The sequence below is a fragment of the Saimiri boliviensis genome, chromosome 17 (genome assembly GCF_048565385.1).
Source record: "Saimiri boliviensis isolate mSaiBol1 chromosome 17, mSaiBol1.pri, whole genome shotgun sequence".
Taxonomy (NCBI): Eukaryota; Metazoa; Chordata; class Mammalia; order Primates; family Cebidae; genus Saimiri; species Saimiri boliviensis.
In genome coordinates this window covers 6,789,804-6,802,299 of record NC_133465.1, presented here as the reverse complement: position 1 = coordinate 6,802,299, position 12,496 = coordinate 6,789,804, and the positions used below count along the sequence as shown (strand labels likewise).

Genomic DNA, 12,496 nt, shown 5'->3' with positions numbered 1-12,496 from the left:
GAAGGGGGAGAAGGAGGGAGTCTGCCAGTCAGATGCAGGGTTCAAGATCCAGGCAAGACTGCTAGAGAAGTACACTCCTTCCCTCCCTCAGTGCTGGCCCTGTCCTCTGGGCCCAGCCATCTGCTCTTGCTGCTCTGGGGGCCACGTGCAGCTGAGTGAGAAGGAGGCTACTGTCCTGAGGGCTTCTGAGCCCCCGGGCCAGGCTGCGGGGATGCAGGAGGCAGAGGTCCCTCTGGTCGTGGGAGGGCCTGCCTCCTTACCAGCTCTCCACACTTCCTCTCCTGCCACACAGCATTTTGTCCCCTCCACTTCCCAGCCCCTGGCACAGGCCTGGCACAGAGTGACCATAGCACACATTTGCTAGAGCAATGAACCAACATGAGGGCTTGGTGACCACAGTTCCCTGCAGGGTGTCAGGGGCAGAGAAGGAGGGTCTGCACCACGTGCCCTGGCCCCCAGGCTTCCAAGAGCTGACTGCCCTCCACATACGAATCTCAAAGGAAAACTCGCCAACATCCTCACCCTCAGTTCAGAAACATAGGGCGGACACAGACGGAGTGGAGGTCCCGTTGGAGGTGCCTTTATTATCATAAACATTGGCAAATAAATGCTGCAGAAAGGCCAATGGGCTCAGTTCCTCCTCAGGAGGACTCCTGTGAATAAGCAAGAAATCAAGGTGAGAAAGAAAAAGGGGAGCCATGGCCTGAGCCTGACTGGCTGGGCCCGTAAGTCAACCATACAGCCCAGCCGCAGCTGGCTCATCCCACCAGGGAATCACCGTCCAGCTCGGCTAACCAGGACACAGACAGGATCTTGGTATCTCTTTCTTGCCTCTATATGCTTCTCATGCCTAGCACAGTGCCTTGCATACAGTAGGTGCTCAACAAATGAAGAACCAGAGGATGCAAGTGGGCCCTCCAAGAAACCATGACAGATGTAATTTACAAGGAAGAAAACTCTTGTTTAATGACGGTTAGTAATTTGCTCAAAGTAGTGATTTGTACATAGCTAGTAAGTAATTTGCCTATAGCTAGCAAGCCACAGAGCCAGGATTAGAACTCAGGCAGTCTAGTTCCTGAGCTGCGCTCCTCACCAGTCTGCTCTGCTACCTTCCACACACCCGGTATTTTTATCGGCACAAACACACACTCACATAAATGGCACATACACAGAGTCCCTGAAACACTTCCCATGTTCAGACAACACACACATATGAAATGCCAATTTATATACTTCGCATGCACATGAGCACACAAATGAACATCTAGTCACTCAGCTGCACCCAGAACAGGGCTGGGCTCATCCAGGGCATAGAGATCTCTGTGGTTCTGACTGGCCAGCCCAGATATACCCCTCACTGCTGCACCCCCTTACCTAGCCTCTAGGAGGGTTGCCTCCAGGAAGTCAGGTTCAATGCCGGGAGTGTACTGCAGTTGACAAAGTCCCGGGGATGTTTGTTGGACATGAAGATGTTGTTCTTAGACACGGTGGTGATGCCTGTGTTGTCACAGATGATCCGAGGCAAGGAGATCTGGGCCAGGGCCTGTCGCTGCTGCATGCTGAACACACCCTCGTTCTCCCACCAAAACCTGCATGGGGGACACCCATGGACTCTGCACCCGAGGATATTCAGTGCTGGCAGGGCATCAGTGGGCTTGTTCTGCTCACTGGATATAAGAAGGCAGCACGGGAGGGTCCCATCCCTTGGACAGCCCAGGGACTTTCACAGTAGTGACGATCTACTCGTAGTGCAGAGTAAAACACAGCTGCCTTTCCCTTTCCCTAGCCTGGCGGCCTCCAGGGCACCATGCTGGAGGGGGACCCGGGCGCACACGAACTCCTGAGGCTCTGTGCCCTGGCCAGGGGCTGCATCCACAGGAGTGGGAGAGAATCTTGGGGGTGGTTTATAATTTGTCCACCCAGAGGCGGGGAACCTTTTTCTAATTTTCCCAAAGGTGCAATACAGGCTAAGCAAGAACTAGATAGACATGAAGATGTCAGGACCATGACAATACGACACGAAGGGAGGCTGTGGGGAAGCTGGGAAGGGACTGCCCACGCGCGACTGTCACCCCCACAGTTACACAGTGAAACCCACAGGAAGAAGTATCTAAGGGTGGCATTTTTCTGCCTGCCTCCCTTTTTCTATCTGCCTACAACCAGGGGTCCAGGTCTGTTCTTGCTGCACCCCCAACAGGTTCAGGGCACATTAGGGGCACTCCAGGGCATCTGGAGGCTTCCGGGAACACACTGGAAGATCACTGACTCCTTCCAGTCCTTCACCTGACAGGAGGAAATGTGGGCTCCAAGAGAGTGAGGGATAGGCCCACAGCCACCCAACAGCCCCCGTCCCCGCCCCTCCTTACCGATCGCCATCCCGGAGCTTCCTGAACTGGGTGCCAATGATGCAGGCAAGGAGCCGGCCCACTCGGCCCTTGGGCTCCAGGGGTTCGGCCACGCCGCCTATCCAGATGTCGATGTTGTTGGGTGTGCCATACAGCGCCATCAGTTTCCTCGCCAAACTCAGGTTCTTCAGCACTGTGCCCAGCTCGCCCACCGTGTTGGGCTCCGGGAGCCCACAGAAGCGCCTCCAGGCATTGTACCCTGCATGGGAGAGGGGACAGGTGGCTGTGGGCAGGTCCCTCTGCTTCAAGGTGGGGAGGTCACTGGAGACAGCAGGGAAGATTCATATATCTGCCAACAGCCCAGAAAACCCACCTTCCCAACACAACCAAGGTCATAGAAGGAGAGGGAAGAACCTCACCTCAGGGAATCCTGAACCTTTGGCTCAGACCAAGGGGCACAACTGGGCCTCTCTGGGACCCTCTCTGTCTTTCCCTTGCCCTCCTACCATAAGGCAAACCCTAAACTGCCACAGTTCCTGCCAGGTCCAAGAACAGGGACATCTCCTTGTCCCCCTCCAGAGCAAACCAAAGTGTCTATCTCTGACCCCTGAGAGGTGAAATGTGTCTAGGAGCCTGAGCCACATGGGGTTTAGGCTTTAGGGTTAGGCTGATCTGACTTCAAATTTCAGCTTTTCCACTGACTTGGCTAGAGAGCCCGGCCAGATTCTGAATCTCATCAAGCCTCAGCTTCCTCATCAGTAAAAAGGAGGCAACAATAATCTCTTCTCCCAGAGTTCACGCACAATGAAGCAAAATGAAATGATGACAGAGACAGATTTTCAGACAGTGAGTTATTGTTATGATGATGATGCCCTTAGGATGAAAATTACAGCATGCAAAGGAGGCTGAGAGGAACAGGAAACTGATCAGATGGGTCCAGGGAAAGGCAGGGGCTGGCCTCAGACTATTTCCTGAGAGCAAAGTGCCTCTAATATGCTTTGGAGAGGTCAGGGGACTTAGAGTGGGAAGGGGAGCTATGGGCCACCTGGGAGACAGCTAGGGGGAGGGGAGTGTTGGGGAGACCCCTGCAGCCTCTCACCTGGGAGGCCGTGGTCCCTGCTGCGCTGCAGGTTCAGAGCGGGCAGGTCCAGCCCAATCCTCATGACCTGCTCAAACAATCGCTCCCGGATCTCATCCACTGCAATTTGGTTCTGACGATTCAGCTTGGCAGGGGTGGCCATGAGGCCCCGGAGGATGGGGTCAATGCCACCTGGGGACCAGAGGAGCCAGGTCAGGGGAAGTATCTGGCTCAGTATCAGAGCTCAGATTGGAGTCAGGGACAAGTCTAGGTAGGGCCAGGAGGATTCAAGAAGAGGGCTGGGCACATGTAGAGTCTGGTGCCAAGGTGGTGCCAGTGAGCAGGTCCTCACTGGTGACTACATGACCCCAGGGGCATATAGGTCTCAGGAGATTATGCCATTTAGACTTGCAAGATTGAGATGCTTCCAGGCCCTGGCCTCCTGGGTCACAACAAGCCACAGCGCATAAGAAGTAGCCAGTTCCCTCAGAGAGCCATCCACACCCCTACTCTTTATTATCACATATGGAAGCAGAGTCAGGGGAACTAAGGCTGGACAGTCAGAACACATCTCCAGGATGAGAGGAGAGCAGATCACTCCCCATCCTAGCTCCCTAAAGGTGACCTTCCTAGGTGACCCCCACCCCACCCTTCACTGCCAGCCCACTCACTCCTGGCCTAGGTCATGCTTACCTTCCAGTACCACCCTCCAGGAGGCAAAAAAGACCCTGCTAAGTGGGACTCTGGGGTTGGGTTCCATTGGCTGGTACCGATTGTCCAGGCGGAACATGAAGGGTTGGATGAGGGTGTGGCCGTAGCGGAAGGCATTGGTGAAAACGTTGGCGATGCGTGGGTCCACTGAGTCATTGTAGGAACGATAGCTGGGCAAGTACTTCCTCATGGCCTCTGGCCCCAGCACCAGGGGCAGGTAGTCCCGGTAAGTGATGATCTAAAGACAAGTTATTTGGAATGCCTCTCCACCTACTCCTCCCTGCAGAGTCTCTGCCTGTTAATGGCTTGAGGGACCCCTCCCATCCCTCTATGGTCAGGGAACTGTCTCCCACAATACCAGTCCTGGGCCAAACAGAGTGGCACCGAGAGGCATAAACAGAGCTCGACTGCTTGCTGGCTGGGTGACCTCGGACCAATCATTAACCTCTCTAAGCCTGAGTTCCTCAAATATACATGAAGGATAATTATATTGCCCTCTGCCTTAGAGGACTAAATAGCAAATCGCTTTATTAGTCATTGTGATAACTTCCTTGTCCTCAAGTTATTAACGTCTCATTTCTGTAACTATCTTATAGTCCTTGAGGGCAAGGGGAATTGAAGTTGTTGAAATTCTTCACAGTGCCCACCACGTGCCCGGCCCGCAATAGGGCTCAGTATAGGCTTGTGGAAAGCAGGGAGACAGGAAGGATCAAAGGGCCATTCTGACGTGATTCTCCCCAGTGAAAAGGGAAGACGTGGAACAGTCTCACTCTAGATTCCAGATTCTAGAAGTTCTTTCAGAGTGTAAATGAATCTCACTTGAGCTCTTAGTGCAAATCAAAAACTCACCCTAAGCTCCTGAACCTCTCCTCCAGAATCTGGGAGTGTGTGTGTGTGTGTGTGTGTGTGTGTGTGTGTGTGTGTGTTTGTGTGTGTCTGCGTCTGGGCAATGAAGCACCAGAAGCTGAGAGACAGAACCAAGAACGTTGCCGCAGGGGAAAGTGAAGCTAAGGAGGTTGGGTGGGTTATGACAGAATCAAAAAGAAGCCGTGAGTGGGCCAGACGCAGTGACTCACGCCTGTAATTCCAGCACTTTGGGAGGCCCAGGCAAGTGGACCATTTGAGCTCAGGAGTTTGAGACTACCTTGGGCAACATGGAGAAACCCCGTCTCTACAAAAAATACAAAAATTAGCTGGGCGTGGTGGCACGCACCTGTAATCCCAGCTACTCAGGAGGCTGAGGTGGGAGGATGGCTTGAGGCTGAAAGGTGGAGATTGCAGTGAGCCAAGATCGTGCCACTGCACTCCAGCCTGGGCAACGGGCTTCTTTTAATTTTAAAAAGAAGAGGGGAGTGGGTAAAGGAGCTAAGAGCAACAGTGAGATGGAGGAAAGAAGCATTTACTGAACAGCTAGTACACGCCAGGCACTGAACCAAACAGTCAACCCTCCCAGCACCACAAGACCATGTGAAAATATCTCACAGTCTTCTTTCCCGCAGGAAAAAGACTGTGAGAGCAAACCTGGGAAAAAGGAGAGGGAAGGGAAGGAGCCTTTGTCAAGCACTTAGTATCTGAAAGGTGTTTTCATATACGTCCTGTAATTCTTACAGACCCATAGATGAAGAAGGCAAGGCTCAGGAGGGTTAGGAACACGTCCAAGGTCACTAGTATGTTGCAGGGGCACATCTGGACCCCGCGTGCCCGATGCTCAAGACGGCCTACCTGGACCATGGCCCCCACGATCTTCCGGGCTTCCTGGTAGAGCCTCTCTCCATCCCACCTGGGGTTCAGGCGCTTGAGCTCTGTGGCCAGCCGGTTGTGCTCCCGAAGTAAGAGGGTGTGCATGGAGGTGAGCTCAGGCATCTCACTGGAACGGGTGTCCCCTTAGGGAAGCAAAAGCTACTGTCATTCCTAAGACCTCCATCCTAGCAAAGATTTGCTCCACTAAAACTCCCTCCCCAGCCAAGGCCTGAAATGCCTCCTACCTGCCCCTCCTCCCCATCCATCTTTTCATATCATCCTCAATTTATACTCTTCTGGGAGGCCTGCTCTGATGCCCCAGTGCCCCAGTACAATAATAGCTTCTGCCTCAGTGCAGGGGTGCTGCTGGTTGGGGATGCTCATTTGATGGGCATCACTTCCAACACACGACTTGCCTCTTTCCTGTACCTGAAACTGGGAGCTCTTTGGGCGCAAGGATTAAGGCTTGTGCCTTTTTATATTTTACCCTCCCTCCTAGCACACACGTGGATACATGAGGCTTAACACAGTGCCTGGTGCAAAGTATGAGACTTATGAACACTGCTTGGTTAATTGATTCTCTTGATTCCAAGGAGTGCCTGAGAAGAAGTATGTACAGTGGCGCAGCCTGTGATAATGCCATGTCAGACACAGCCAGGGATCACAGCACTCTTTTACGCTAAAATTGGATACAACCTCAGGCTCCTTCTCAACACTGGAATCCAGAAAGTCACTACCATTTGAACAGAGTTGTCAGCCTGCCCTTTACTACATGCCAATGGTGAGGCCTGCTCCAAGGGAGGGGGCTAGGACACGAGACGTGTGGAGTCCACACCCCTAAGCAGAAGCTCCCTGGTTCCCCTAGTCCACCCACAGCCCTTCTTCACAGGGCCAGAGGGCTAGGGTCAGGACACTAGAAGTGTCAACTCTAGAAGCTGGTGGAAAGGAAATTCTCTGAGAGCAGCATCTCTGTCTATGAGCAGCTAGAGGTCACAATGACCCAGGCGTGGGGCATGGAGCTCATCAAGCGAAGCTGGGGACAGCTGAGTCTGGCTAAGGAGGGCTGCCCTTGCCTAACTAGCCCAGAAGAGGTGGGGCCTCTCTTGCAAGAAGTCCAACCTTGATCCTCCTCCCAGGGTTCCAGCCAGGGAGAGACCAGCAGGAACCACCAGGAGGAGGCAGAGGGAGGCCAGGGGACAAGGTCTGAGGTCCACGATTGGTCTTACATTTCAAAACACCGGAAAATGTCCGGTCATGGCTGCCATCACTGCCCCAATCGTGTCTCCAAAACTGCCAGTTGTTTAAATCTAAAATCCCATCATCTCTTATCATGGACCACTAAGATACACAGGAGGGGACATTTCGGAGCAGTGCGGTCCAACACAACTTCCAAGATGAAGAAAATATTTTGCATCTGTGCCGCCCACCAGGGGAGCCACTAGACTGTGAGACAATTGAGCATTTGAAACGTGGCTAGCACCACTGAGAAACTGGGTTTATTTAATTTAAAATAACTAAAATTAAAATCACCACACACAACTAGTGGCTACCACACTGAACAGTGTCGTGCTACAGGGCAAGGGCACCACAGCACGGTTTGTTCTTTAGTTCCCTGCCCCTGAGGGATTCAACTCTCCCCTCTTCCAGAGTCCAGAAGGGAAAGGAGAGACAGAGAAAGCCATGGGCTGATGGACAGCGGCTCCTCGGACATCCTTGGGTCTCCATCTTAGGGTTGGAGAGGTTGTGTGCTTTTCTGCCTTTCTGGCTCCATCTGACTTGTTACCAAGGCAACTGGATTAATAACATGAAGTTGATATTTAATGGCTGATGAGGACAGTCTAAGTACGGACCCACAAGCTGCTCACAAACGGGCTCACTGTGGCTCCAGCAGGGAACACCTCCTATGCCAACCCCGGTCCCCACCCCAAAGCTGACCTGCCAGGAAGCAGGGGATGCGCGCCGAGCGGTTGGTGAGGAGACAGGGGTCATCGTGAAGCTTGTCAAAGGGCAGCAGGGCCCGGCCATTGTCTTGGAAGCGCTGGTTGACCTCCAGCAGCCCCAGCTGGTTGGACCTGTTCCTCAGGTCCCTGGCCAGGGGCTCCTCGCTGCCGTACACCATGCTGGCGTCCACGAAGGAGGTGAGCGCGTTGATCTGGTTGCGGATGGTGATGTTGCTGCTGGTGCAGGCCGGGCAGGAACGGAAGAACGGGATGCAGTCGTCTTGGTTCTTGATGCGGGGGTCGTTGGGCGGGATCTGAGGCACAGCGAGAGGCTAGACTGGCTCACTGAGGGCAGGGAAGGTGCCCAGGCAGAAGTGGCTGTCCCCTGCCCTCAGGACCTGTGGTCCCCTCAACCTGCAGAGAGGCCTCTGAAGGCCCCAACAGGATCGCTGCCTGGGGCTCCACCACAGCAGCCTCTGCGGGGCAACGTTAATGAAGAGGACACAGAACACTGAACTGGGAACATGGGGAGCCCCTGGGTCTGGGCACTGCCAGACCTCGGCCCCTCCTCGCTGAAGCGTCGCCCGTCTCTCTCTGCTTCTCTCTGCTGCACCTGCTCTCCCTCCGGCCCTGGCATTCTCCTGTCTGTCTCTCTCCCTCTCTCAGGCTCTCTCTCTCTCTCTCCTTTCTGTCCTCCTCCCTCCATGCTCAGCAAGTGCCTCAACCACCCTGCCCACTCCCAGCCCTGTCCCACAGCACCCCCAGACCCCCAGGCTCTCTCCTTCTGTGCGATGGGGGTTGGAGGGCTGCCCCCTCAGCGGGGAGGAAGCAGGACTGAGCATGGAGGCTCGGGAGCCCCGGGAAGGTCCTCCTCCCAGAACTCTCTCCCAGCCTAACGAAGAGCCAGTAAGTCCACCAACAAGGCTCCTGTCAGCCAGGGATGAACACTCTTCTCTCCCTTGGACTGGGAGGGGCAGTGCGCAAATGGACAGCCCTGACCGCCAGCTGGCTGAGCCCAGGCGCAGGAGGGTGACAGGTCCCAGCTGAGCAGCCCGTGCCTGTGGACAGGGGGAGGCAGGGCCAGCCTTCTTCAGCGGCTGGGAAAGGAAACCTGGGCACAGACGGGAGATGGCCTCTTCCAGAAACACTCTCCCCTCTCCCCACCCAGCAGGGGCGGGAAGCAGGGCCACCTTGAGCGGGAAGCAGGGCGGCTGCTGCACGCAGCTGGTCTCACAGTTGACGCCAGTGAGGAAGGAGGCCCGGGCGGCCGGCTCGGGAGTGAAGTCCAGGTCGTGGTCCAACAGCTGGCCCCACTGCATGAACATGAGGGAGCGCTCCTGGTCCGGCGTCAGCTGCTCCGTGGGGAAGCGCACGATCTCGTTGGAGACCTCGCGAGCCTGCGGGACGCGGAGGTCAGCGGGGGGCCTGGGTCAGTGCACCCCCCATGGCCGGGCCTCGCCCCCTCTGCCCGCAGGCGCTCACCAGGGGCACCGGGAAGCCATTGCGCTTGACCCCGGGCGTCCAGCCATAGGGAAGCGAGAAGCCGTCCTCGTACTCCGCGGGCAGCCAGCGCACAAAGGCGCGGTTGGAGGCCCCCAGCGTGGGGCTGCGTCTGCCAGGGGAGGACACAGCGCTGACACGGACAGGCCCGCGGCACCCAGGCCGCCTCCCCGAGCCCGGGGTCCTGCCGCCACCGCAGCCGCCGCACCTGTTGTTGCACATGCCGGTGATGGTGCGGTATTCGTCCCGCTCCGGGCAAGCCACCCCCACGTCCTGGTAAGCGCAGCCGCTTGACTTGGACAGCAAATTCAGCTGGGCGGGCGTTAGCACATCTGCCGCGGGTGGAAAGAGGATTGGGGGAGCCACGCCCCCTCACTTCCTATCCCAGGCAACCTGAGGCTGAGGAGTCCTAGGGACCCTCGAGGGGGCCCAGTCTGAAGTGGAGGGGATGTTAGGATGCCCCTGAGACTGGCTGCCTGGAGGAAGAGGTTGAGGGGATCACTGGAAGACAGCTGGGGTCTCTAGGAGGAGTGACTAGTGGACCCTGGGGTGGGATAGGCTACAGTACTAGTGACATTGAACGACCGCCGCCACAGGGACCGCAGCTTCCTCTCCAGCAGGCCTAGGGCCACGTGCAGGTAGTCAGCAGATCTCACGGCAGTCCTGGTGGCTGCCACTGGCTGCTTGAAGTAGGATAGGAGTTCCATGGGGCTGGCTGAGCCACTGCGAAGCCTCTGCTTGATGCTGTTTGGAGAAAGGAGTGAGGGCCAGAGAAGGAGTGCACTCATTCAGCAGAGCCCCAGCCCAGGGGCAGACATGCAGAACCATGCAGACAGGCCCACGGGTGGGAAGAAGGCTTCCCTTTACAAAAAGGATATGGACCTGGGTGTCCAGACAGAGGCAAGGCTTCGGGCAGGATGGCTTTGAAGCTGTTCTCCCATCCAGAGACAGGGATAGACAGATAGAAAGAAAGGGAGTCCACATGGGTCCCCATAGGCCCCCTCTCCCACCTTCCAACTCCCTGCTGCCTGCTCCTTCTCCAAAAGGCCTGGGCCAGCCTTGCCCAGAGCTGAGCAGTGCCTCGAACCCTACCTTTCCCGCCGCTCCTTGTAAGCCCTGTCCACCAGCTGCTTGGCCTCCTCCATGCAGCTCAGCACCAACGAGGTGTCCACCTCCCCTAGGACAGCTGCCCAGAGCAGGGATCACGAAGTCAGGAATGGGCTCTGAGTCCCCATCAGGCCCCAGAGCTAGGAAGACCTGCGCTGGAACACGACCACCCCATCTTCTCCCACCTTGGGAACTGTTACCTGGAGCAGCACCTTCAGAGGGCTGGGGCATGCCCAGAACAGCCAGGAGCCCTGCTAGGGCCAGAAGCAGCTTCATCTCTGCAGCGAGACCACCAGCCCAGCAAGGCCCAGAGTCCACAGTGCATCTGAGAAAAGGGAAGAAGGGAACCCCCATCTCTCTTCTCCTGGGCTCCTCAATCCCCCTTTGCACCCCAGTCCCACCCCAGAGGCCCCTGTCTACAGATGAAGTGAGACCTCCTTGAGGAGGGGCCCAATACACCCTTATCCCCTTGCCAGCTGCTGTCATCCAGCCTCCAAGGACCCTACCTCCACAGCTCACCTGATATTGGCAACTCCTCTTAGCTGAATCTGGGCTTTTATGTTCTCTGAGCTGGGGGCGGGGTGAGGCATAGGAAGGTCTGATGCTGGAGACTGAATTCTCTCCTCCCCCACTGGGGTTAGAAGGTACACACAGAGGGGCCCCTGAAATGGGGGGAAGGGGCAGGAAAGGAGGGACCAGCCTTGTCCCCAGCCTTTGGTTTTGTTTAGTTTTGTTTTTGAGAGGTCATCTTGCTCTGTCACCCAGGCTGCTGTGCAATGGTTCAAGTAATTCTCCTGCCTCAGCCTCCTGAGTAGCTGGGATTACAGGCACCCACTACCACACCTGGCTAATTTTTGTATTTTTAGTAGATTCGGGGTTTCACCATGTTGGCCAGGCTGGTCTTGAACTCCTGACCTCAAGCTATCGGCCCTTCTAGGCCTCCCAAAGTGCTGAAATTATAGACACGAGCCACCGCGCCCAGCCTGTCCCCAGCCTTTGAATTTAGCATATCCAGCCCAAGATTTCTCAGACATTGTGTGCCTATACCAGTGCTTTCCCCAGCGGGTACACACAACTAACCCTTCTGAAATTCTGGTCACACTGATCATCCAGGGTTCTTTTGAAAGGAACAAAACTCAGGAACTGGTGGCCAAGGAATTATGGGGCATAGAGTCGGCCCAGGGAAGACAGGAGGGTGAAAGGGAGACCTGGCATAAAGATGACCCAGTTGGTCTCAGGTGGCCATCCCCCACTCCAACAGTAACCTAGGTCCTGCAGCCAACCCCGCTGAGCAGCCTCTGGTTCTTGGTGGGGCTAAGGGGACAGGAAATCTGTCTGGAGACCGTTAGGCTTCACAGGAAGGAGGACCCTGAGGGCTGTGGGCGCAGGACCAAGGTCACTTCCTCTATCCCCCCTCACTCCCCTTTCTTCTGGGCTTCCGGTCGTGGGACTGTCTCCAAACTTCCCCTCCCCACCACCATCTGCTCCTGGATTTCAGGAACCAGGAGAGAGCAGAGCTGGTTGTGACACAGCCCAGGGCCTCTCTGGGACAAGACAGTGCAGTTGGGAGGATTTGGGTTAATCATTCGGAATCATTCTGAAATAGAAGAGGGTGTTTCTTACTTGAGAAAGCCAGCAAAACAGCCACCAGTCTCAAGCAGGAAAAGTACTATGACTTTGGACTAAATGTGTCTACCTCTCTGGGCCCTGGTCAGGCTGAGCTCATGCCAACTATATGCCATCCATGTCCAATTTAAATTCCACCTCCTACCTTCAGCCACCTTCCTGCCACCCACTCTTGTCTTCTCAGGCCCAGACCACTTCTTGCCCAAGGGACAAGGACTGCCAAGCCCAGAACATCTTCCCAGTGTGTCTATTCAATTTCTTTCATTCAATGATTTCTTCAGCAGGTGTTTACTGAGCGCTTGTCGGGTACTTTGCTGGGCGCTGGGCACTGTCCACTGAGCAAAGCACGGGCCTCATCTGCAGGATCCCTAGTCCAGGGATCCTGTCCCCTGCTGGGAAGGGGAACCCAGGGGCCCCTGAGTTCAGCTTTTGCCCTGCCAGTGACTTGC

At 55.7% G+C, this 12,496-nt stretch overlaps 1 protein-coding gene across 1 annotated transcript; it reads right to left on the bottom strand.

Annotated features, from left to right (window-relative positions):
* Positions 1-564: 564 nt before the first annotated feature.
* On the bottom strand, positions 565-11,026 carry MPO (myeloperoxidase). Its single transcript, XM_003929107.4, has 14 exons — positions 10,941-11,026; positions 10,622-10,746; positions 10,407-10,500; positions 9,883-10,058; positions 9,523-9,646; positions 9,297-9,426; positions 9,005-9,211; positions 7,810-8,128; positions 5,857-6,017; positions 4,117-4,372; positions 3,445-3,615; positions 2,367-2,604; positions 1,375-1,589; positions 565-653 (listed from the first exon to the last, which is right to left on the bottom strand). The coding sequence occupies exons 1-13, from the start codon at positions 11,009-11,011 to the stop codon at positions 1,382-1,384; spliced, it is 2,280 nt and encodes a 759-aa protein (XP_003929156.2). The 5' UTR covers positions 11,012-11,026; the 3' UTR covers positions 565-653; positions 1,375-1,381.
* Between the last annotated feature and the right edge of the window lie 1,470 nt (positions 11,027-12,496).